Below are 24,743 nucleotides of genomic sequence, written 5' to 3' on the forward strand. Positions count from 1 at the left end.
CACCTGCACACCAGAAGAGGGCATCATACCCTATTACAGATGGTTGTGAATCACCTGTGGTTGCTGGGATTTGAACTCAGGCCCTCTGGAAGAGCAGTCAGTGTTCTTAGCCACTGAGCCATCTCTCCAGCCTGATGGGGTACACTTATAATGTTAGCACTGAGGAGGAATTCTGAGGTAGAAGATCTGAGTCTGAGGCCAATGTGAGCTATGTAGTTAGTCTAAGCCAATCTGGGATATGTAGAAATAATTTGTCTCTCTAAATTCTTGCATACATACAAACATATGCACTGCACACATATACATACATGCATACACATGAATACACGCATGCATACATATACAGATGCACACATACATACACAACATACATACACACATGAATATATGCATACATACATACAATGAAAGGTAATTTAATGACGGGATTAGAGAAAGAGAATTTCAGAGCCATTCAGTATAGTGACTTTTTAAAATTCAGAAATTGGGCTAGAGAGATGGCTGAATGGTTAAGAGCACTGACTGCTCTTCCAGAGGTCCTGAGTTCAATTTCCCAGCAACCACATAGTGGCTCACAACCATCTATAATGAGATCTGATGCCCTCTTCTGGTGTGTCTGAAGACATAGACAGTGTACTCACACATATTGAATAAATATATCTTTTAAAAAATCTGGAATTTTTATTTCTTAAAAACAATCACAGAAATATAAGAATATATTTTTGTTTTAATCGCATGTGTGAACTCTGGGGCTGTTTAGGACTGTCTGCAACAGCTGACTATGATTTGTCTAGTGCTCTAGCAGAGGTGTGGTGTTGCCAGCTGCAGATAGTTTTTGCTATTATGTGACATTTTAAATTCTGGGCACATTCAGAGGCTGTAAATGTTAGGGCCCTGAGAAGCATGGCTGGTGGGTTTTGATCATTCAGAGGGGTTGACTGCCATTTGTAAATAGTCATACTTAACAAAGAAAGGAGAAGAAAGAAATTAGATTCAGGGATTTCTATTTTTCTTCCCCTAACCCCTTTTCTCTCCTCTCTAGTCATAGGGTGTGGAAATGGGAGGACTAAGGGTGAGAAAAAGAAGAACCCATAAAGTAGAAAAGACCAGCTCCAATTTATATCCCATCTCTCTCTCTCTCTCTCTCTCTCTCTCTCTCTCTCTCACACACACACACACACACACACACACACACACACACGGTTTTTCTCTGTAGCCCTGGCAGTTCTGGAACTTACTCTGTAGACTAGCCTCTCTGTAGTAGTCTCTACTCTGTAGACTGGCCTACTACAGAGAAATTCGGAGATTTCCCCTGGCTCTGCTTCCTGTCTTGAGTGCTGGAATTAAAGTTGCACATGGTTGTTATACCTGGCCCATTTAGAGCTTTGACCTCTCCTCCCCCACAGTCCAGCCTGGAAACACATATAAATAAATTTACATTGTGAATGTTAGCTGGGCATCTTTGTCTCCCGGTTCCAACAAAGTCTGGTGGGGTCCTCATCTGCCTCTGCAAACACTGCAGGAATACAGAGTGCTGGGGTCCTCAGTCCTGTGGGAAGTCTGCAGGCAGATGGTGATGGTATTCCAAACACCTTCCAACTTTGTACCTGGGCCATTCAAAGAGACGGAAAGCTTAAGATCCCAATGTCGGTCAGCAGCACGACCCAAGCTTAAAGCCATTTAATGCAACAGCTGGGAGGCTGGAGAGAAAGGGTTCTGAGCTAAGGAGCACATGCTGAACTTATAGAGGACCTGGGTTCACTTCCCAGCACTCACACGAGGCAGCTCAGGAACAACCTGTAGCTTGAGTTCCACGCTGGGGACTGAACTCAGGTCCAACTGGAATATCTTACTAGCTCTTTGCCTTTGAATTAAAAAAATATTTATTATATTTATATTAATACACTGTAGCTGTCTTCAGACACACCAATAGAGGGCATCGGATTCCATTACAGATGGTTGTGAGCCACCATGTGGTGCTGAGATTTGAACTCAGCCATCTCTCCAGCCCTGCCTTTGAAATTTTTATAAGATTTAGGGTATATATTCCTCTAAAACAAATGTACAAATGAAACATTTACTGATTAAAAAAACCAAAAATGTATTTGAAAACAAATCTTTGGTATACATGTAAGTTCATCATTTACTAAAGAGGTAATCAAATTTGCATATTAACCGAATAGATGAGGGTGTTGATAATGGTGATATTTAATGTAGAGAGTTTAATTATCACTAAGTGTTTGACACTATAGGATGAAGTTTATCTTCATTGTTTTCTAGAGTTGCTGCATGTATTGATTTGTGTATATGTGCATGTTTGTAAAAATGGCTACTTTCCTGTGAATGTGTGTGTGGGTACATGCTTGTAAGTGTGTGGGTACATCTGTGTAAATGTGTGTGTGTATTCACAGTGTCAGTGTGTGTGTGGGTACGTGTGTGAGCATGTGTGTGGGTAAATGTATGTGATTGTGTGTGAACGTGTGGGGTGCACATGTGTGAGCATGTGTGTGTATACATGTGTGTAAACATGTGTCTGTGGGTACACTTGTGTGAGCATGTGTTTTTGTTGTGTATGTGTGTGTGTGTGTGTGTGTGTATGTGTGTGTACATGTGGAGCCTGTATGTGTGGAGACCAGAGGGCATGCTGGAGTGTCATTCTACAGAATTCATCCACTTTTGGTTTTCTGTTTTTTTGTGAAATATGGTTTCTGGCTTGTTTTTTTCTTGAATATATTATTTTTATTTCATGTGTGGTGTGTTTTGCCTGTATGTATATCTGTGTGAGGGTGTCAGATCCCTTGGAACTGGGGTTACAGACAGATGTGAACTGCCGTGTGGGTGCTGGGAATTCAACCCTCAGGAAAAACAATCCATGCTCTTAACCATTGAACTAGCCTCCAAAATATGGTTTCTTACTGGCACAGAATATTCTAATTATCACTGAAACATTGTTTTATTTTATTTTATTTTATTGTGTGTCAGGGTCTCATTATATAGTCCAGGCTATCTTGGAACTCACTTTGTAGACCAGGATGGCCTTAAACTCACAGAGCTCTACCTGCTTCTGTCTTTCTGGGCTGAGATGAAAGAAATAGGCCCCCATGCCTGGCTTGAAACATTGTCTTATAAATATGTATTACAAAATGTCAGAAAAGAATTGTGATCAGCTGGTACCTGAGAGGTGAGACAGGCAGAGATTTCATGTCTGTAGAGAGAATTTCATGCCAGGGTCATGCCAAGGCTGAGAGTTTCATGCCATGGTTGTGCCAGGGTTACATAGTTATACCTTGTTTCAAAAATAAATAATAAATAAAATAAAACAGAAAAGAAGAAAGAAAAAGGAAAAGAAAAGGCTCTCAGTTATTAACTGGAAGAGATCTAGAATCATTTGGGAGACCTGGAAACCAGCCCTTGTCTGGGAATAAGTATGGAAAATAATCTTGATTAGATTAATTAAGATGTAATGATGACTTCAACCTAGGGTGGATCATTCCCTAGGCTGCAATACTGGACTATATAAAAAAGGAGAAAGTGAGTTGAATATATCCCACATCCTCTTATTTTTTTAAATATTTATTTATTTTATGTATATGAACACTCTGTAGCTGTCTTCAGACACATCAGAAGAGAACATCAGATCTCATTGCAGACAGTTGTGAGCCACCATGTGGTTGCTGGTATCTGAACTCAGGACCTCTGGAAGAGCAAGCAGTGCTTTTAAGCATTGAGCATCTCTCCAGCCCAGCAGTATGCATGCTTGACTGATGAGCTGTCATTTCAGCTCACCAAACAGCAACTTTTAAACTAAGTATTCATTATCTGGATGTGGGGCAGTGGGCCATGAAAGGTATCCTGGTTCCCACTTGAAATGCGATTGAAGTCCAGGTGACCCTAAGGGATGGTAGGCGCTTCCCTAACCTCCCAGGAGGTCAGGCCACTTTCATAGGCTGCCCCCCACCCAGCCTCCCAGTTCTCTGTAGAGAGGTTTGTGGCCATCTGTCACATAGAAACAGGACTGAAGATGGAGAGATGGCTCAGCAGTTAAGAGCACTGACTGCTCTTCCAGAGGTCCTAAGTTCAAGTCCCAGAAACCACACGGTGGCTCACAACCATCTGTAATGAGATCTGATGTGTCTGAAGACAGCTACAGTGTGCTCATATACATAAAAGAAAAAAATTATATTGTTGGGGCTAGAGAGATAGCTTAGCATTAAGAGCACTGGCCGTTCTTCCAAAGGACCTGGGATCAATCATCAGCACCCATTTGGCAGCTCACAACTGACTCTAACTCTAGATCCATGTCTTCTGACATCCTCACACAGACATCATGCATGAAAAATCAACAAACAAACAAAAGTAAATATTCAAGTAAATATTCTCACTGGGTGGTGGTAGCACAGGTTTTTAATCCCAGCACTCGTGAGGCAGAGGCAGACAGATCTCTAACTTTGAGGCCAGTCTGGGTCTACAGAGTGAGTTCCAAAGCTACAGAGAAATCCTGTCTTGAAGAACTAAAACTGGAAAAAAAAAAAAAAAAAAACCCAAAATCAAAACAACCACAACAACCCCAAAATTGTCAATCAGGGTTATCTGGTGTCACCTTTAATTCCAACACTTGGGTGACCTCTGTGACCAGACTAGCCTGGGTTATCTCAAAAACAAACAAAAAGATATGAATTACTATTTTTACGTCTTAATATACTGTTGAAGTTAGTGGTGATTATGCTTCGAAACTCTGGGGGAAGGGCAGCAAGATCTGATCACATGTGGTAGATCAGTTATGTGCTGTTTAACTGTATAGTAAATTTAATCTGTTAAAAATTATTTTATTGCATGTATACTGGTGTTTTGCCTGTCTGCATGTCCGTGTACTACATGTGTGTCTGGTGTCTACAGAGGTCGGAAGAGGGCATCAGGTTGAGGAGGACTGTTCTACATCTGTGTGAGTGCTTTAATTGATCCAGTTTCCTGGGAAGAACAGTGTATGCTCTTAACCACTGAGCCAACAGTCCAGCACCCCACCCCCATCAGTAATTTCAGTCATTAAGATTTGGATAACAATTTGACAGAGAGATTTGTCTTTATTTCTTTGATGACTTGTGGGAATTTGTTTTTCGAGGCTGGGTCTCACTTGGCCCTGATGTGAACTCAACCTTGCTAGATAGCAAAGGGTGGTTCTGAACTCCACTTTTCTGTCTCCACTTCCCAAGTGCTGCAACTGCCGGTTTTTGCCACCATGCCCTACCTCCAAGTCATGCGTGCCCAACAATTTAAGGTAGAGGGTAGTTTAGAATAATCCTAAGGAAATAAAAGTTGCCAGTACCTAAGAAGTCCTGTTGCTTTGGGGTGTCAAGTGTCCGCGACTAATTCCAAAACAAGCGCGTTATACCGATCGGAGTTCGGAAAAGGCACTGAGCATACTTAATAACATAGGCCCGGAGGGAGGGATCACAACTACCGCTAAGATATAAGGTAAGCTTAAGGAGGCCAAGCAGCTGTGCAATACCAATAGATGCGCCTGCAAGTATCTGCGCATGCGCACACCCTCCCAGCCGGCGGCTCTCCCGCCATCTCCGGGGGCCTTCCTCTGTCCTAGAGAGGTACTGTCCGCGGCGCTGCCTGATCTGGTGGGAACATTCCGTGAGGACCGGTAGCCCCTGGTGACGTTTTCGTGAGGTATTGCCTACATTAGAATAGTAGGATACGTGTGAAAGGCTGCAGAGGGCTGTTTTCGGCTGAGACAAAGGGATCGGTTATGTAGAGGTTTGCAGGCTCTGCGGAAGCCGCCTCGGAGGGGTCCTCTTTGGCAGCTGGCTGGGAGCGGGAGGCCTGAGCAGAGAGCAGCGGCAGCGCGGCAGGGTCTTAGCCGCGGGGGTTACGGCAGTATGGAAGAACTCGACTGCGAACCCGCAGTAACTGTAAGGGCGTCCGGAGAGGCTTGCTTTGTAGCACTGTGAGGGTTAACGTTTCTGTAGTCACTTCAGGCTTGCCTCCGTACACGCGGGACGCATGCTTCTTCCCTGGACACAGTTGCCACTATCCGGAATGTCAGATTAACTGGGAACTAGGTTAGGGCGGTGGTGGTCCCTAGGCTTGAGGTCCCGTGAATTTTGGCCGGGCCGCGGAGGCCCCACTGCATCATCCCTCGTTTTTCTAACCTTTCTGCTTCTCTAGTTTCTCTCCTTGGGCGTTTGAATGAGCTTGGTGTAAGCCCCGCATCGTCGCTCCAAGAGCTCAGTTGTCCTGTAGTCTTGGCCCGAAGCTTAAATACATGTGTAATTTATTCTCACGGGAGAATAGGCTAGCTGTTTCTGTCGCTTTGTATTCTATTCCTCTTGCACTTAGAAAATATTTAAAGTGTGTGTATATGTCTAGAAATGTGCACGGAGCCATTGGATACGACCTACCTAGGCTGCCTGCCTGGTCTATGGTGTCCGCATTTACACTTAGAAGTTGAATGAAAAGAACGCCCTTCCTAGGGCTAACAGCTCCTTTGCTTTATGTTTTACTAGTGGATTCCAGGTGTGAATTCCAAGAAGAAGCAAATGTGTTTTGACTGGGGCCCTGGGGAGATGCTCCTGTGTGAAACTTCCTTCAACAAAACGGGTAGGTGGCTCTTGTTCACTTTTTTGTCTTGTCACATTTGTTGACTTTCTGGGACAGGAACCTGAAGTTACTGGCAACACTTATTTTTGAAACTTTTTTTTTTTTTTTTTTTTTGTTATTTTGAGACAAGTTGCCCCTGTATAGTCATAGTGGGCTTGTCTTTGTGCAGCATTTCTAGGATTCAGTTTGAATTCTACATCTTCCTCCCTTGATGTCCAGAGGGCTGGGATTTGAGGTATGATGTTCAACACTAAGTTTTTTTTATTTGCTTTAAATTTTATAGTCTGTGTATGGGTATTTTTTTCTACATGCCTATTTGATGCACCACTTCATGCTTGGTGCCTGAAGAGGCCAAAAGAGATCATTGGATTCTAGGAACTAGAACTTTATATTTATGTGAGTTGTTACATGGGATGTTGGGAGTTAAACCTAGGTCCTCTGGAAGAGCTGCCTGCATACTTCTTGTTTGGTTGGTTTTGTTTTTTTGAGATGGCCTGGCAGTCCTGGAACTATCTTTATACAAAGCTGGCTTCAAATTCAGAAATTACCTGTCCTTTCTTCCTGAGTGTTAAGATTAAAGGCATGAAATTTCATCCAGTGGTCTTAGTCACCAAGCCATTTTAAAACATTTCTTCAGTTCCCTTCCTATAACTGACCCTTACAAATGAGCCATATAGTCCAGCTGTGGTGATGCACACCTTTAATCTCAGCACTCAGGAGACAGCAGGTGTATTTGTGAGTTCAAGGCCAGCCTGATCTACAGTATGAGTTCTAGATCAGTCAGGGCTATTCAGAGAAACCTTGTTTCTTTTTTTGTTTTTTAAAGATTATTTATTATATGTAAGTACACTGTAACTATCTTCAGACACACCAGAAGGGGGCATCAGATCTCATTACTGATGGTTGTGAGCCACCATGTGGTTGCTGGGATTTGAACTCAGGACCTCTGGAAGAGCGGTCAGTGCTCTTAACCACTGAGCCATCTCTCTAAAAACCAAAACCAAACAAACAAAAACAAATGAGTTGGACTATGTTGCCTGCCTCAGCTGAAGGCAAACTTTTGGGTTCAGGCAATGCTTGCAATCCTAGGATTTTTACTGTGCAGAATAGTTGACAAGGATGGAGAGTTCCGGGCTGCCTGAGGTATGTTGCCAGAACCATTCTCAAAAACCAACAACATAGTATATGACTCAGTGGCTTAGTGTAAATATCTTTACATGGGCGACATCCTTAATTAGATCCTCAGTATCACCAAAAGAGAAGAATTTCTGTTGTGTTGCTTGTGTTGTGTTCTGAGCACTCAGGTGGCTTAGGTAGTATGACTTAAGATTGTAACAATCTCAGCCTGCCCCACCTGATGAAAAAAATCTTATTTTCTTTTAATGTAGACCTGGCTTCCTTGGCCTATTTCGTGCACTGGTCTTCCCTTGGATTTTAATACTCTTGTCTCATTCTTCTACCTGCCCCTCTGCACAGCCAGTTTTTGTTATTAAAGAATTAGAAATACTGCAGTGTTTCCTCTTTGGGGGAAAATGATAGATGCTAAATTAATTTTTTCCCTGTTTTGTTGCAGACAAATCAGAGAAGGTGCCAAGCTGCCCTTTTATCTATATCATACGGAAAGATGTGGATGTTTACTCTCAGATTTTGAGAAAACTCTTCAATGAGTCCCATGGAATCTTCATTGGCCTGCAAAAAATTGAGGAGGAACTGTCCGGGAAATCCAGGAAAGCTCAGTAAGTGTTTGGTCCTGAAGCTGTGAGAGGTATCCTTATCTTTGTGAGGGGTGGAGCATCTTGGGATTCCCATTCTCCTGTGTATCTTCCCAGATGTGATTGTGGATTATGTAAATGCTGTTGAAAGACTTAATGGCTTGATATATCATTTCTTCGTTTTAGATCCCTACTTCATTTTTATGTGTCCCTTGAACACCACCACCCACCAAAATTAAAAAAATATAAATAACTTGAAAGGAAGGCTAGTCCAAAGAATCCCTTGAATTAGATCTCAGTCTTGGAAGAGTAAAAATGAGACTGGCAGATCTTTAAGAGCTAGTGGGCAGCCTTCTCTGCATAGTGAGTTCCAGGCTACCCAGAGCTGCATAAGCCAGAATTTGGTTCAAGACAAGGAGTCAGCAGATAAGGCAAATGAAAAAGTAAAGAATTGCTTCTGAAGCTGATGTTTTTGACAAGGAATCAGGATTTGTTTTCTTGCTTCCTTTTGAGGTGGCAGGGCTCAAGCTAGCTGCCTCCTTTTTTTTTTTTGGGTGCCTCTTGCCTGAGCTCCGGAATCAGATGAGAGTAAAGCTGGGTCTTGCATACCTGGCATGCTCTCTGTCAACTCGGGACTCAGGCCATGTGTATACTCAAGTCTGTGCGTTTTCTTGAGGTTTTGGTCCTCTTGTCTCTACTTCTCAAGCTCAGGGTTACAGACACGGCTGTCAGGCATGTTTCATTCAGTGCTGGGAACATCGAGCTCGGGACTCTGGGCCAGGCCCTCTCCAAGTTTAGCAGAAATAGATTCAGACACTGTGGAGGAGTGCTGCACACTGCCTTACTACCTGGGGCCTGCTCAGTCTGCTTTCTTACAGTAGCCAGGACCACCAGCTAGGGATGGCACCTCTCATAACAATTATCAACTGAGAAAATATGCTACAGGCTTGATTACAGCAGCCAGTGCTTTTAACCGGAGCCATCTATGCAGTCCAGACTTATTTTATTTTTAACTATGTATGCCTATGTGCATATTAGTGTAGGTACCTGAGACAGCCAGAAGATGGCATTGGATCTCTTGGAACCAGAGTTAGAGCCACTTGTGACCTATCTGATCCGGGTGCTGGGAACTGAACTCTGGTCCTTTCCAACAGTCGGATGCACTCTCAAACCATTGTGACAAGTCTCCAGCCATTTGTTTGTGTGTGTGTGGTATGGTGTGCCCACATGAGTTTATATGTACTGGAGGCCAGAGCACTTCAGATCTCCTGGAATTGGAGTTGCAGATTCACGTGAACGACCTGATGTGGGTGTTGGGAACCAAATCTGCTTGTTCCAGCCCTCTTCTGTCTTTTGATTCCTCTTTCTTGCATCAAGATAAGGTCAATGTCATCTCGTATGTCATTTCATTTTTTTGTAGATTGGTTCGAGTGAGTAAAAATTACCGGTCAGTCATACGTGCCTGTATGGAAGAGATGCACCAGGTTGCAAGTAAGGATCCTGTGTATATTTGAAGTATGTTACCTGGTGCTGTTTTCCCCAGAGGCCTTAAAGCGGCTGCTATGCATTTCATAAAAGGGCCTTGTTTCGATGTGTGACACATAAGCATTTCACATGAAAATGGGTGGGTGGTAAAAGAAACAAAGGTGGAAGCCATACAGGGCTTCTGAGGGCCTAAGAGATGGAATACAATCAGTTCAGGGTGATTGACTTAAGGTGTTTTGTATTCTGCTAGTTGCTGCTAAAGATCCAGCCAGTGGCCGGCAGTTCAGCAGTCAGGTAAGGGGTGGCCCTTTCACACTGTATTGGCAACATTGTGGGTTTTTGTGTCCTTGGTGCCTAGGGGCATTGTGGTAACTGTTACAGGAGGGCCTCTCCTTTCCAGGGAGACCAGCAGCTCTTTAGGATGGCAAGCATGGCTTTGAAAGTTGGTCTTCTCTTCAAGTTCTAGCCCATGGGAACACAGGATCTACTTGATAAATATTGGGTTTTCACTTTTTGTGGGAAAGCTGAGTCCTAACCGTGGTGTGAGTTGTCATGTGAGATGAAGAACCCAGTCTGATGAACGAGACATATTGCTGAGCAGCAAGTGGTTACAATTCAGCAGGACTAGAAACTGACATATAGGAGTCTTTCCTTAGTAGGATCCCAGCGCTTTTCTAACTAATGAACAGGGAAAAGACACTGTCTTGGATTGGCACAGTGTTTTTCCCTTTGAACAAGGGGTGATGATGGAACTGAATAGGGTGACGTGGGGATGTTCATCTTCCTAAAGGCAGGGTCCAGGTCTCCTTTTTCCTAGGTGGGGGCATCTTATACCAGGCTTTGTTCTTTCAGTTTTTGCAGTGCCTGGTCTTGGTTCTAGTATCGTAGGTGTGCTAAGAATGTACACTGTTGCTGAGCTATACCCTCAGCCCACATGTCTCCTTTCTTAAGAATATTGTAGCGCCTGTGTGCTTATTGAGTGCATGCATACCCCTGCCCCGTGCATGCGTGTGGCGGGCGGAAGAGGATGCTGAATGTCTGCGCTCACTCTGCTCATCCTCTTTCTCCTTGAACCTGGGGTGCTGTGTTCTAGGCTAGGCTGGACACCAGCATGTGCACTGACCCTCCTTTCTCTGTTCCCTTTGAAACTCAGGCCTCACATGTGCTCTGGTCTCCAACTTGTTATGTGTTCTACCATACAAACTCTGCTCCTCATGTTTGCACAGCCGATATTCTGAGCCATCTCTCTTGCCATCTGTTGGTTTTGAGTCTCACTCTAGCCCAAGATGGCCACGGTCTTGTGTTGTAGAATCCTGAATGCTGGGGATGAGATACCTATTCGGCCCTAGTCTTTGCTTTTTACACTGTAGTTGTCTTCAGACACACCAGAAGAGGGCGTCAGATCTCATTACAGATGGTTGTGAACCTCCATGTGGTTGCTGGGATTTGAACTCAGGACCTCTGGAAGAGAGGTCAGTGCTCTTAACCACTGAGCCATCTCTCTAGCCCTTTTCTTTTTAAATTTAATTTTTATTTTATGTGTATAGGTATTTTGCCTACATATCTGTGCATTGTGTGTGTGCTGTTCTTGCAGAGGTCAGAAGCAGGTGTCAGATCCTTTGGAACCAGAGTAACAAATAGTTGTTAGCTACCATTTGGGTGTTGGAAATCAAAGCAAGGGTCCTTTGCCAGAGCAGTCAGACAGCCAGTGCTCTTCACCGCTTAGATATTCTTCAGCATTTGGACTCAGCCTTTAATAGCTTCTTTCCTAAGCTTCAGGCCTTGGCATATGGACCAACCGACCAACCCACCTGAAAATCCTGATTCCCTCCATTCCAAGTGCTGAGATTATATAGGCCAGGCAGGCATGGAACCCTTGGTACTCCTGTCTAGATTTCCTAGGTGGCAGGTTTACAGGTGTGCATGCCACTTGTCCTGGTTCCAACTTCACAATTTTCTTTAACTTTTTTTTTTTTTTTTTTTTTTTTGACAAACTTTCTCAAAATTATTTTTTCCTTTTACTCAAATAAGGTGCCTTCTTAACCCAGAATCTGTCAAGAGCATCAGTGTGGAATGCTAGTTTACTTCTCTAAGTTACGTTAAAAGAAAATCACCAGTGTTAGAATTATGCAGTTTATTTTATTTTATTTTTTAATTTTAATTTTTTTATTTTTTAAATATTTATTTAATGTATATGAGTACACTGTCATTGTCTTCAGACACACCAGAAGATGGCATTGCCATTACAGATGGTTGTAAGCTACCATGTGGTTGCTGGGAATTGAACTCAGGACCTCTGGAAAAACAGTCAGTGTTCTTAACCTCTGAGCCATCTCTCCAGCCCCAGAATCATGCAGTTTTTATCTCCCTATCTGGAATCCTTTCCTGTGCTGCCTGGTGGGAAATCCTGCTGGAGGAGTATCGGTTCTCAGGGGTTGTGACTCAGGCTCTACTGTGTTTGTTTTCTGTTTACGTTTCAGTATTATTTTCATTTAAAACTGGTCTCCCATTTCTTCCTTAGGTTTCCATTTTGTCAGCCATGGAACTCATTTGGAACCTGTGTGAGATTCTTTTTATTGAAGTAGCTCCAGGTAACCCCAATTTGTTTGTTTCATGTAGCCTCAGTTAGCCCAGGCTAATTCTGCTATAGTGTCACAGGGTCCCTGTTGTCCTCTGTCTTTCCTAGTTGCAGGGAATAAGCCTCTCTGCAGTCAGGTCTCCTGCTTTAAATTCACATCACTGTCTGTACTTTGAGTATAGTGGAATGTGCTGCAGATGAAGCTGGGCTCTTTTGTGTGACATGAGTCTCTCCTCAGCTGGCCCTCTCCTCCTCCATCTTCTTGACTGGGTCCGACTGCACGTGTGTGAGGTGGACAGTTTGTCGGCAGATGTCCTGGGCAGTGACAACCCAAGCAAACATGAGAGCTTCTGGAACTTGGTGAGTGCCTGGACTCGCTGGTCAGCTGACTGGGATGACATCCTGCTCCAGTCCTGGCTCTGCTCTCTGAGTTTATGACAATGGAGTAGGAAGGTTTTGTTTGTAGATCTGAGGAAGAGAAGGTATAATGATGCTAAGTGTTGCTGTAAATATTAAAGATGGAAGGGCCCTGCAGTCTCCGCAGGCGCTGCTGCTTCTAGTATGGAACCGGCGCATGGACTCTGTCACTCGGTCACAGCTGCCCCCGAGGTTTCACTGTCTACATGACTGACTGTCTCCTTCCCGGGTGGAATCACCACCCTCCCCAGAACAAACATGACTCTAAGACCTGATAGCTTTTCATACAGGTTTATATCTCAAACTGTCAATCCACAAACCCTCTACACAATAAGATTACATCAATGGACAAAGATACAAACTGTCCTTCTATATGAGATGTTAGACCTATAAAATCCTTAAAATGTTCATAGCTACCTAACACCAATTAAGTCCACCTGGATCCAGCTCATCCTTCCGGAGCTCCATCTTGATCCTCCTCCTGTCCCTTCTCCTTCCTCATTCTCCTCAGACCCTCTCCACCTCTGCCCAATCACCAGCTCTCGCCTTTATTTTACTAATTAAAATGGGAAGAAAATTCTAATGAAGCCTAGGCAGCCCTTCTTGGGGAAGTGGAATTTACATCAAACTATAAACAGCTACAGGACAATCTACAACAACTAAGTGGCTAATGGGGACTGAGGGATATGGGGTGCATTTGAGCACAAGTGGTCATTTCGAGGTAGGAGGATACTCTAGGGCAACAGTTACCAACCTGTGGCTCAAGCCCCTGGAAGGTTTGCATATCAGATACTTAACATTACTATTCATGACTGTAGCAATGAAATGATTCCATGGCTGGAAGTTACAACATGAGTTCTATTAAAGGTCTGGGCATTGGGAAGGTTGAGGTGCACTGACGGGCTTGGGGTGCAATTCTGATGAATGCCTGCATAGCATCTGGGAGACCAAGATTTTTTTAGCACCACAAGAAGAGAAAGTGTTCTTTTTGGTTATTTGATGGCTTATTTTGTTGAATTTATATATTTTAATTCAGGGTTTCTTTGTGTAGGTTTGTCTGTCTTAGGCTGGCATCTAACCCACCAAGGTCTACCTGCCTCTGCCTCTTGACTGCTGGGATTAAAGGTGTGGCCACCACTACCCCATTTTTCCCCCTTGAGACAGTGTTTCTCTGTGTAGCCCTGGCTGTCCTAGAACTTGTGTCGGTTTGCTTTTTGAGACAGTGTCTCACTCTATAGCCCTGCTGACCTGTAGTTCATTTCTAAACCTGGCTGGCTTCATGATCCTACCTCCTGAATGCTGAACTTATATATGTGCATACTGTGCCTAGCTTTCTTTTTAGTCTTGAGACAGATATATAGATCTCTGTTTCCTTGTATTTTCTGAGGCAATATAGGAAGACTCTTTCAAAACATAAAATTGGTCAGGGGGAAGAGAGATGTAGCTTAGTAGTCGAGTACTTGCCTAGCATGCACCGGTCCCTATGTTTGATTCCCACCACCACAAAAAGAATGTAGCTGACAAGGAGGATGTAAGAGAAAGGTGGGCAGGTGGGTGCTTCTGGTGGAGAGGGACTGGTGTGTGCTGACTGGGTCATAGAGATGAGTCTGGAATTCAAGGAGGGAAGTCTATCAGAAGGGGAAATTTGTGGGTTGGAGTACATATGCTCAGGTGATGTGTGTGACTGGTAGTGTTTTGTATGTTTTACATAAATTCACTTGTTCTGATGTTCATTGTTTTTGGGAATTAGAGCTTTCCTGAACCAAACTGCTAAACACTGGACCATTGCTTATATTTGGGTTCCACTGAGTCTCTGTTCACCTTATATTTGGGAGAGCTGGGATTGAGCGCAGGACCTTGACAATCTAGGCAAGTGCTTGCTTATGCACAGGGAGAGGGAAAGCTTTCCTGTTACTGAACTTCATCTCCAGACCTAGGTCATGGTATAATCAACTTGGGGAGATGGGAGCACCTACTTGCAATTATTTGGTGATTGAGGTTGGAGTACCACTTGAACTCAGGGGTCAGAGACAGCCTGGGAAATATTGTGAGCTCATACCTCAGCCAGCACTGTTACATACTAACCTTTGGGTTTTTTGCATTGTAAAGATCAGTTTTGGGTGATGGTGGCACTCACCTTTAGTCCTAGAACTAAGGAGGCAGACACAGGTGGTTCTGTGAGTTCAAGGACAGGCTGGCCTACAGAGTTCCAGGACAGCCAGGGCTACACAGAGAAACCCTGTCTTAACAAAGCAACCAACCAAACAAAAAAGATTAATGTGTTTTTAGTCGTATGAGTGTATGTATGTTATGTATCTGAACCATATGTGTGCTTGGTGGCTCTGTGGGCCATAGAGGGTGTCTGAGCCTGTGAAACTTGGGTTGTAGGTAATTGTGAACTGCCATGTAGGTGTTGAATCTTCTGCAAGGACAGAGAGCACACTTAACTAGTGAGCCTTCTGTCCAACCCCCCCACCCCCCTGTTGTTTTTTAAAAAATTTTGCTTGTTTATTTTATGTATCTGAGTACATTGTAGTCTTCAGACACACCAGAAGAGGGCATCAGATCCCATTACAGATAGTTGTGAGCCACCATGTGGTTGCTGGGAATTGAACTCAGGACCTTTGGAAGAGCAGTCAGTGTTCTTAACCACGGAGCCATCTCTCCAGCCCGTTGTTTTTGTTTTTTTGAATAGAACTTGTATGGCCTTGACTACCATTGAGACAAGCAGGGGCTTGAGTTCTGATTTTTCTGCTTACAAGCATTTGCCACCATTTTGAGTTAGATGACGGGAATGATCAGGACCTGGTGGAGGCTTTCTACTAGCTGATGGCCTATAGCACTGTTTGGTGTGTTTTTCTGCTTACAGGAGACCCCTGTGCAGGGCCTGTGTTTACTTGTCTGCTTGTGTTAGTTTCTGTTGTTTTGAGATAGTCTCACATCATGCTGTCTACTCGGCAATTTTTCTTCCTCAGCTTCTTAAATACTAGGATTACACATGTAAGCCACCATGTTTGGCTCTCAGTGGGGGCGGGGGTGTATGTGTGTTAGATAGATTCGGGTTTTAGGTGTTAGGATAGACTTTCTGCCACTGATATGAACAGATTTTCCCCCACTGTGGGGCTCTAAGCCTAACCTTGTGCATACTTACTTATATAACCCTGGATGTTTCTATGAATTTTACTTTGCTCTGAGTGGGAAGTATTCTTATCTCTTCACATTTCTGGGTAGACCTACCCTGGTGCTGTCATTGTAGCTTTGTACCCCACAACTAACATATTTACCCTGGTTTTCTTATAGAACTCAGGTCCTTGAGCTTTCCTGAGTCATCTCCCAGCCCTGGTTTCTTCTTTTCCAATGAAAAGGTTTTTGGCAGTTTTATATGTTTCTGATGAATTTTGGGGTTGCACATACTGCTCAGTGATCAAGAGCATGTAATGGCTGCTTTTGTAAAGGACCCAAGTTAAGTTGGTCACCACCTATGTTGGCGTGGCTGTAAGTTCAGTTCCTCTGGCCTCTGCAGGTACCTATAGACTCATGTGCATATGCCCCCAACTCTCCAGCAACATGCACATATACAGATACTTTCAGGGAAAAAAAATCTTTTTTTTTTTTTTTTTTTTCTTTGAGACAAGGTTTTTCTGTGTAATTTTATTTTTCTTTATCCACTTTTTGCTTTTTGTTTTTGAGACAGGGTTTTCCCCTGTAGCACTAACTATCCTAGAACTTGTTCTGTAGACCAGGCTGGCCTCAAAGTAAGATCTGCCTGCTTCTGTTTCCTAAGTCTTGGGATTGAAGGTAGCACCAACACCTGGCTGGAATTTTAGTAATTTTCCTTCTCTGCTCCCTCTCATTGTCTTTCTCTCTCATCGAAGCCCTTCTTCCTGACGTGTCTCCCTCTTACTTTCCTGTCTTTGTGTCTGCCTCACTGAGTTTCATTAGGGCTGCTTGTATATGTGGGCAGGGCAGGGCTTATTTACTGCATATGGACAACGTACTGGGTGGTACAACTGAGGAAAGTGACCTCCTGCTTTGTGTCTGGGCTTTAGTGTGGACATGTGTTTTAAGTCTCTTGTGTTTCCCACACGATTTGTAAATGTTTTCTCATTCTCTTGTAGAGAACACTTGACACTAAGGAGGTAACCCAGCTTTGGGTCTCTTCTCTCTGTTGTTGTTGTTTGTGTCAAGTGGTATCTGGCTATTCTGCTCTGGAGACCAGGCTGGCCTCAAACTCACAGAGATCCACCTTCCTCTGCCTTCCTACTGCTGGGACTTAAAGGCCCATCTCTGCCCAGCTTTACTCAGTGTTTCTAGTACTGTGATTAAACACCATGACCAAAGCAAGTTTGGGAGGAAATAGATTATTTGGCCATTGAAAGAAGTCAGAGCAGGAACCTGGAGACAGGAGCTGATGCAGAGGCTATGGAGGGTGCTGCTTACTTGCTTGCTCCTCATAGCTTGCTCAGTCTTCTTTCTGAAAAAACCCAGGACCCCCAGCCTAGGTATGACATCATCCACAATGTGCTGGGCCCTTTCCATCAATCAGTAATTAAGAAAATGCTCTACCGGCTTGTGTACAGCCTGATCTTATTGAGACATATTTTTTTTTTAGTTGAGGTTCCTGCCTTTCTGACTGACTACAGGCTATGACGAGCTGACATAAAACCAGCCAGCATAGGGAATCACTGGGAGTTAGTTCTAGAAGGGAGGAGGAGTTATTGTTGACTTAGAGTCAAGACAGCCTGGAGAATTCAGCACTTTTAGTGCTGAGCCTTCTGCTGAGCCTCATGGTTCCACATCTCTTTGCAGGTGACTGTCTTGGTGCTTCAGGGCCGGCTGGATGAGGCACGACAAATGCTATCCAAAGAAGCTGATGCCAACCCCTCTTCTGCAGGCATGTGCCGTGTCCTTGGGGATCTGATGAGGACAATGCCCATTCTCAGCGTATGTGGGAGCTGCCTTGTCACCTGGTCTTGGGAGGTAGGGATCAGAGAGCATAGAGGTCTGGGTAGCTTAGAGTCTCACAGCCAATCTCTCCCCCAGCCTGGCAACACTCAGACACTAACAGAGTTGGAGCTGAAGTGGCAGCACTGGCGTGAGGAGTGTGAACGACACTTGCAAGACAACACATTTGCAGCCAACCCCCATCTGGAGTCTCTCTGCAAGGTGTGGGACAGGTCAGGTCAGGGCTGGGGACCTGTCTTGGGACCCAGGCATTGAGGAACTGGCTTCTCCTTGGAGAGGACTGTTAAGTCACTTGGGTGTCAAAGAGGGAACTTTGCACTTCTCTAATTGAGACCCATGGTTCCAGATGAGTCATAGGAAATCTTCCTTGTGAGGACAGAGCTCAGAGAATGTCTCTCTTTAGATCATGCTGGGTGATGAGGCTACCTTGTTGGAGCAGAAGGATCTTCTGAGCAACTGGTACCATTTCTTAGTGACTAGGCTGCTGTATTCTAACCCCACAGTGAAACCCATTGACCTGCACTTCTATGCCCAGGTGAGTGACAGTGTGTAGGGGACTTCTTGGCTCCCTAATTCTCTGTGTGGTCTCCATGTAACAGGAAGGCTTGTTACTTCAGCCCTTTGGGAAGGAATTCCTCTCTAGACTCCCCACACAGCAGTCTTGCCCTTCCCTTCCCCTCAAATCTCTTCTTCCATCTTGGTTATAACCATAACTGACTGGTTATCCCCTTTCCACAGTCCAGCCTGGACATGTTTCTTGGAGGTGAGAGCAGTCCAGAACCACTGGACAATATCCTGATGGCAGCTTTTGAGTTCGACATTCACCAAGTGATCAAGGAGTGCAGGTAAGACACCATTTTAACCTCTTGTTTCTTTGACATGGTCTCTCTATGTATTTCTGACCATCCTGGAACTTTCTATGTACATCAGGCTGACCTCCAGTTCTGCTTGCTTCTGCCTTCTGTGTTGGGACTAAAGGCGTGCACACCACTCCGGCTCCTTGGCACTGTTTTTAGGGGTCCAGTTCAGTCATTAGACACCGTAGCTTTCTCATTCACTTCCACGTGGGCTTGTTCTTTCCTTTCACTTTCTTTCCTGGATTTTGTTATTTTTCTGTGCAGGGCTTGTTTATACTGGTTTGTTTTCATATGAGTGTGCGTGTGCTCTGTGCGTCTGTGATGCTTGATGTGCCTTGTGAAAGCCTCAGCTTTATTTTCTTGACATTGACTTATCGAACCAGAAGCTTGATGTCTCTCCCAGGCTGACTTTGGCTTTCGAGCTCTAGGATCTACTTTTGTCCATTCCTCTGTGCCCTGTGGGAGGCATCCACAGCTCCCCTGGCCTATTTCCTGGTATGGTCCCTCATCCTTGTAGATCAAGTGTCCTTAGCGCCAACCATCTCCCTGGCCTGTTTGCTGTTTTTGGGCTAGCTTGGTACTTATTATGTAACCCAGGTTGGCCTTGAAATTTCAAAAAATCTCCAGGGAGGTAGGGAGCACCTATCCCTGAGTTTTCACTGTATTTGTGTAGGTCTGTTGGTTTGTACTTTTTGTTGAATAGAAACTTATTTTCTCACAGTTCGGGAGGCTGGAAGTCTAAGGTGACAGCTGGGAGGTGCATTTTCTTGTGATGGTTGTGCCCTGCTTTAGTGATAACACTGTAAGACCTCTCTTGCCATTACTTAGCTGTAAAGGAGTTCGCTGTGTAGCCAGGCAGGTCAGCAGTGCTACCTCAGCCTTCCAAGTGCTAGGATTATGATTACAGGTCTGAGTCAGAGAGGAGGAATGCCCTGACTCAGTTGGTGCAAAGGGAGAGACAAGACTTAGCATTTTATTTGTGAGGAAGAGACCATTGTCACCCCTGAAACCCTATTACTGTCATCATAGTCACAGTTAGGACTCCCCAGGATTTCTGCTTGACCATGTGCAAACAGATAATGGGTTCTTCTGATGAGTTGGGGATTTCACTGGATTTGAGAGCTGTCTTGTTTATACCTGTTTCCGTTTCAGAGATATTCAAACTAGCATTGCAGGAAATGACATTGACAGGAGATAGCTCATGTTCATAATAATCCTGCCACCTGAAGGCAGAGCAGTGAAGGATCAGGCGCTCAAAGGCTAGCCTAACTACATTAGAAATTCAAGGATAGCCTGGGCTGTGTGAGACCCTATCTAAAAATAAAAATAAAAAGGACAGAAAAGAAAATGTATAAAGGGCATAAGAGCTCATTTAGCAGGTCAAAGGTGTTCTACACCAAGCCTGAGAAGTTTGACTACCAGAAAACATGGTGGAGAGAACTGACTTCAGAAATTGTCCTTTGACCTCTGTTTCTGCTATGGCTCTTGGTGTATATTTGTATGCACCTGCACTCAAACACACAGATAAATGTTTTTAAAAAATCTAGGAGTAGTGAACTTACTAGTAAGCCCCTGCTGAGCCTGCATCCACTTCAGAGAAGAGTGCTTCCCAACAACTTAGTTTTAGTGAGATGGTGGTCAAACTCATCCCTGGGATTGAGAGCCCTTTCCTGGAGTGTGTTTCCATTGCAGTGAACCTTAACTGAATTAGGGAATGTCCAACAGAACAAATGAAAAGTAAGCCTTTCTGGCTGGTAGGGTAGTTCATCCACCTGGGAAGTAGAGACAGGAGGATTAGAAGTTCAGGTTCAACCTTGGCTACATAGTGAGTTTGAACCCTGGGTTACATGAAACCGTACCTCAGAAAACCAAAACTGCTAGGTGAGGTATCACATGCCTTCAATCCTAGCACTTGGGAAGCAGAAGCAGGGGATCTCTGGGAGTTCTCAGTCAGGGCAGAGCTACATAATCTCAATCAAATAGCAAATCTGCCAAGAGTCCCCATATGTAGTATTAAGGCTTCTGGTTACCTGTATTGTGCTGAGAACTGTATTGCAGCCTGCTAAGACCGGGGGAAGCTAGGAGTGGCAGCAGATAGCCTGGTTTAGTGCTAAGGTTCCTGACTGGATTTCCCTCCATCGACCATGTGGGTTTTCTGAGGGGGTATCATTGTAGTTCGGGCAGAAGTTGTATCTGATACATAATTAAGGTTAGCCTTGAACTCTTGATGTTCCTGCCTCTACTTTCTAGGAATAAGGATTACATGGGTGGCACACTTGGCTTTATTCTTTTAATGTGTGTGTTCATGCTCTTTTGTTGCCAGTAGAGATCCGATAAGAGCTTTTGAGAGTTGGTTCTATTATCTGGATTCTGAGGCTCAAACTCAGGTCATCATGTTTGCCATCAGGTCCCTTTTCCCTTAGCCATTTCTCTGTTCACCCTTTCCAGTCTTCTAAAAGCATGGGCTGTATGGATTTCCTCATGAGTCATGCGATGCTGACTTCTTTCACTTCCCCTGACCTTTTTGCCTTGGTGTCTGGATTTGCAGCATTGCCCTGAGCAACTGGTGGTTCGTAGCTCACCTCACAGACCTTTTGGATCACTGCAGACTCCTCCAGTCACACAATCTCTAGTAAGTTGGCCAGATGCACTCTTTCTCACATCACCAGGCCTGTGAGGGGCACCAGAAGAACAGGAACAGGTAGGTTGTAAAAGCCACAAAGTGGGCAGGCTTGCAGTTGTTGTTGTTGTTTTTTCCAGTTTTGGTTCTAACATGAGAGAATTCCTCCTGCTGGAATATGCCTCAGGACTGTTCGCTCATCACAGGTAGGATGTGGGTGCCAGGAAGCTTCACTCTTCTACACTGGTCTGAGGGCTCAGAGGGGTCAGGAAGATGAGTCTCAGCTGGTAATGCCCAGAGCCATAGGGCAGCCCACATAGCCTCTCAACATCTACGTTCCTTCCACCTTAGCCTGTGGCAGCTGGGTGTGGATTACTTTGACTACTGCCCGGAGCTAGGCCGAGTTTCCTTGGAGCTGCACATTGAGCGGATTCCTCTCAACACAGAGCAGAAAGCCTTAAAGGTGCTGAGGATTTGTGAGCAGCGGCAGATGACTGAACAAGGTGATAAAGCACTTCCCCAGCCTGTCTTCTGGGCTGTCAGGGCATCCCTAGGCTGAGCAGTGCTTATTCTGTGACAGCTTACTTCTGCACACTGGAAAGATGGTGTCAGTACATGCCAAGACATCATCAGGGAGCGACCGAAGAGCAGGTGTTGGTCTTTAAAACAGAAAAATCAGGCCCTTTGACTTTTAGGTTTTCAGAGCCTGTGGTCAGAGCTGAGAGTCCTATGCAGGTGGGAGGTTGGACCAGTGGGGAAGTTTGGCAGGAGCACAGCAACAGGAATAGGTTTCTACGGCTTTGTACACATCCTCCCACTACTGCTTAATGAGAATCGCTTGCACACTCAAACCATTCTTGGAAGCCCATGGTGTTCAAGATCTATAAAAGGAAGATAAGATTTCTGAGGTTTCAGGACAGATAACGGTGGGACTATTAATATGGAGGAAAACAAATACTTTTTTTGCCACCCAAGCACAAACACTGAGAAAGCCAGTCTAGTGAGTGGGTCATTTGTGGTGTGAGCAAAGGAAAGACAAAAGAATAAACTGAAGTTTCTGGTTTTCTCAGCAGTATATTGAGTATTTTAGATTGTAGTGAGGCTGTAGGAAGACCAAGCCTGTGTCCACGGGACTCTTCACAGGAGGAATTATAAACTGTAAACTTTTGTCTTTTGTTTTTTTCTTCTGCAAAGTTCGAAGCATCTGTAAGATCTTGGCCATGAAGGCTGTTCGCAATAATCGATTGGGCTCAGCCCTCTCTTGGAGCATCCGTGCTAAAGATGCTGCCTTTGCCACACTTGTGTCTGACAGGTAGGTGAAGTTTTGTGGTTGGCTAGAGTTGAGAGGGCCTAGTATTGCTGCTGTAACCTTGGGATTGGGCCCTGCAGATTCCTCCGGGATTACTGTGAGAGAGGCTGCTTTTCTGACTTGGATCTCATTGACAATCTGGGGCCAGCCATGATGCTTAGTGACCGGCTGACATTTCTGGGTGAGTCTCTTCATTCCTTTCCCTAGGCATGCCAGAGTGGACACTTAGGAAGATGGAAGACAGCTAACAGAGTTTGGTGACATTTTATTTCCCAGTAATTCTAAAATAAGGGAAATAAAGAATAGTGTGAGAAAGGGACATATTTATAACCACTTTTCATGGTCACTTTTGTTTTGAAGACAGGGCTGCACTATGTATCTCTGGCTGCCCTGGAAATCCCTATGTGGACTTTTGTTTTGTTTTAGCCTCTAACACAGAGAAGTCTGCGTTACCTCCTTAAGGCTGGGGTTATAGGCCTGGAGAGAGTTTGGCATAGTTTCCATGTCCTATGTCCCATCACGCTCCACCAGAGTTTCTCGTTGAGATGGCAGTTCATGCAGAAAAAGATTAATGTCTCCCTCTACCTCATGTATATCACCAGGATTCATGGAGTATTTTAAATTTTTTAAACTTTTGTTTTGTGTATGGGTGTTCACCACATATATATAGGCCTGGTGTTTGCAGAAGCCAGAAGAGGGTCTCATGGGACTGGAGTTGGTTGATTGTGAGCTGGCATGTGGGTGTTGGGCATTACATTCAGGTTTTCCGTGCAAGAACAGTTAGTACGAGCAACAGAACCATCTTTCCAGCATTTTAACTAATCTCTTACAGTCTACTGCTCTACTGATACTCCCCCAGATTTGGTACTCATAAGGATCAGTCCTTGAATCCTACATTTCATTTCTCTGTAAACTTGAGACTGTTCTAGAAACATTTCATGTATAGTGTAAAGCCAGGATAGCTTTGCTACTATCAGGTAAGTGGAGAGGAATTTTCAGGTGAACTCACGCCCCTCAACAGGAAAGTACCGGGAGTTCCACAGACTATACGGGGAGAAGCGCTTTGGTGACGCTGCTTCTCTTCTGCTGTCCCTCATGACCTCTCAGATTGCACCCCGTTCTTTCTGGATGACTCTGCTCACAGATGCCCTTCCTCTTTTGGAACAGAAGCAGGTAAGACTTCACCACATCTAACCTAAGTCTATTCTGTGCCTTTGGTGGTCTTCCTTAGCTTGGTTCTGTAGCTCATGTATGCTTCCAAAGTAGTACTGTGTGTCCAGTATTCATTTAGGAACAGCTGAGAGATGCCATCTACCAAGTGTTCAGCCTCACTACAGGGATGGATGTGAGACTAGGAGCCACAGAGCAGCCCAGGCTCTGTATCCAAATATTTCTTTCCAAAGACTTTGGACCCATTCCTAGGCTTAGCATAGGTTCTGCCTGTGGAACGGGTCAGTGAAGCAGCCTCTTTCCCCTAGGTGATTTTTTCAGCAGAGCAGACATATGAGCTGATGCGATGCCTGGAAGACTTGGCCTCCAGGAGGCCAGAGTGTGGCGAGCCTGACACACAGCGATTGCAGGTCATTTTAACTTCTGGGGAGATGATTCCATGTTGAAGTGGGAAAAGATTTGTCTTGGGATTTCCTTCCACTATCCTTTGATCCTGAAACAGACTCTTCCTATTTTGTAACACCAGTTTTTAGGAGCAAGTCTTCCCAATGATTTAGTATACTGGTCTTGGTTTGACCCTGTGATTGCTCTGTGCTCTCCTGGAATGCTGTCACCCCTCACACTGCTTTTCTGCTCTCTAGGATGACGACATAGAGACCACCAAGGTGGAGATGCTGAGACTGGCTCTCGCCCGGAATCTTGCTCGCGCAATTATAAGGGAAGGCTCACTGGAGGGTTCCTGAGAGAAGCTGAGGACAGTTGCAATATAGTAACTTTGTATGGCAATGTAAATAGATTTTAAATGAATAAATTGTTTTGCAAATATGATCAGTCATTAACCCGACCAAGGAGGTTTTTAAATTGTCAATCTTGAACCTGACATGGTAAAATGAACAGTATTTATTTTTGAGATAAGATGTTTCCACTCCTGGTTTATGAACTCACTGAGGCTGGCGCAAGGGAAGTGTGGGGTTAGTTTTTGTTTCTTATGATGATTCAGCCAATGACCTTGGAACACCTTCCA

At 44.5% G+C, this 24,743-nt stretch overlaps 1 protein-coding gene across 3 annotated transcripts; it reads left to right on the forward strand.

Annotated features, from left to right (window-relative positions):
* Positions 1–5,819: 5,819 nt before the first annotated feature.
* Positions 5,820–24,499, forward strand: NUP85 (nucleoporin 85). Of its 3 annotated transcripts, none has more exons than XR_013975200.1 (19): positions 5,820–5,918; positions 6,513–6,606; positions 8,180–8,342; positions 9,739–9,809; positions 10,054–10,097; positions 12,325–12,394; positions 12,620–12,741; positions 17,608–17,742; positions 17,842–17,964; positions 18,167–18,298; positions 18,502–18,608; positions 21,169–21,252; positions 21,381–21,446; positions 21,592–21,743; positions 22,435–22,552; positions 22,630–22,730; positions 23,657–23,722; positions 24,028–24,129; positions 24,361–24,499. XR_013975200.1 is itself a non-coding variant. In XM_080924080.1 (19 exons), exons 1-19 carry the CDS (start codon positions 5,886–5,888, stop codon positions 24,460–24,462), a joined length of 1,971 nt encoding a protein of 656 aa, XP_080780206.1. In that variant the 5' UTR covers positions 5,820–5,885; the 3' UTR covers positions 24,463–24,499. The 3 variants fall into 3 exon arrangements, 2 of the variants coding, with proteins under 2 accessions (XP_080780206.1, XP_080780207.1); XM_080924080.1 differs by having other exon boundaries at positions 23,571–23,722; XM_080924081.1 differs by lacking the exons at positions 5,820–5,918; positions 6,513–6,606; positions 8,180–8,342; positions 9,739–9,809; positions 10,054–10,097 and adding an exon at positions 11,140–11,275 and having other exon boundaries at positions 23,571–23,722.
* The last annotated feature ends 244 nt before the right edge of the window (positions 24,500–24,743 follow it).

The sequence above is a fragment of the Micromys minutus genome, assembly GCF_963924665.1.
Source record: "Micromys minutus genome assembly, chromosome: 10".
In the NCBI taxonomy this organism is placed as follows: domain Eukaryota; kingdom Metazoa; phylum Chordata; class Mammalia; order Rodentia; family Muridae; genus Micromys; species Micromys minutus.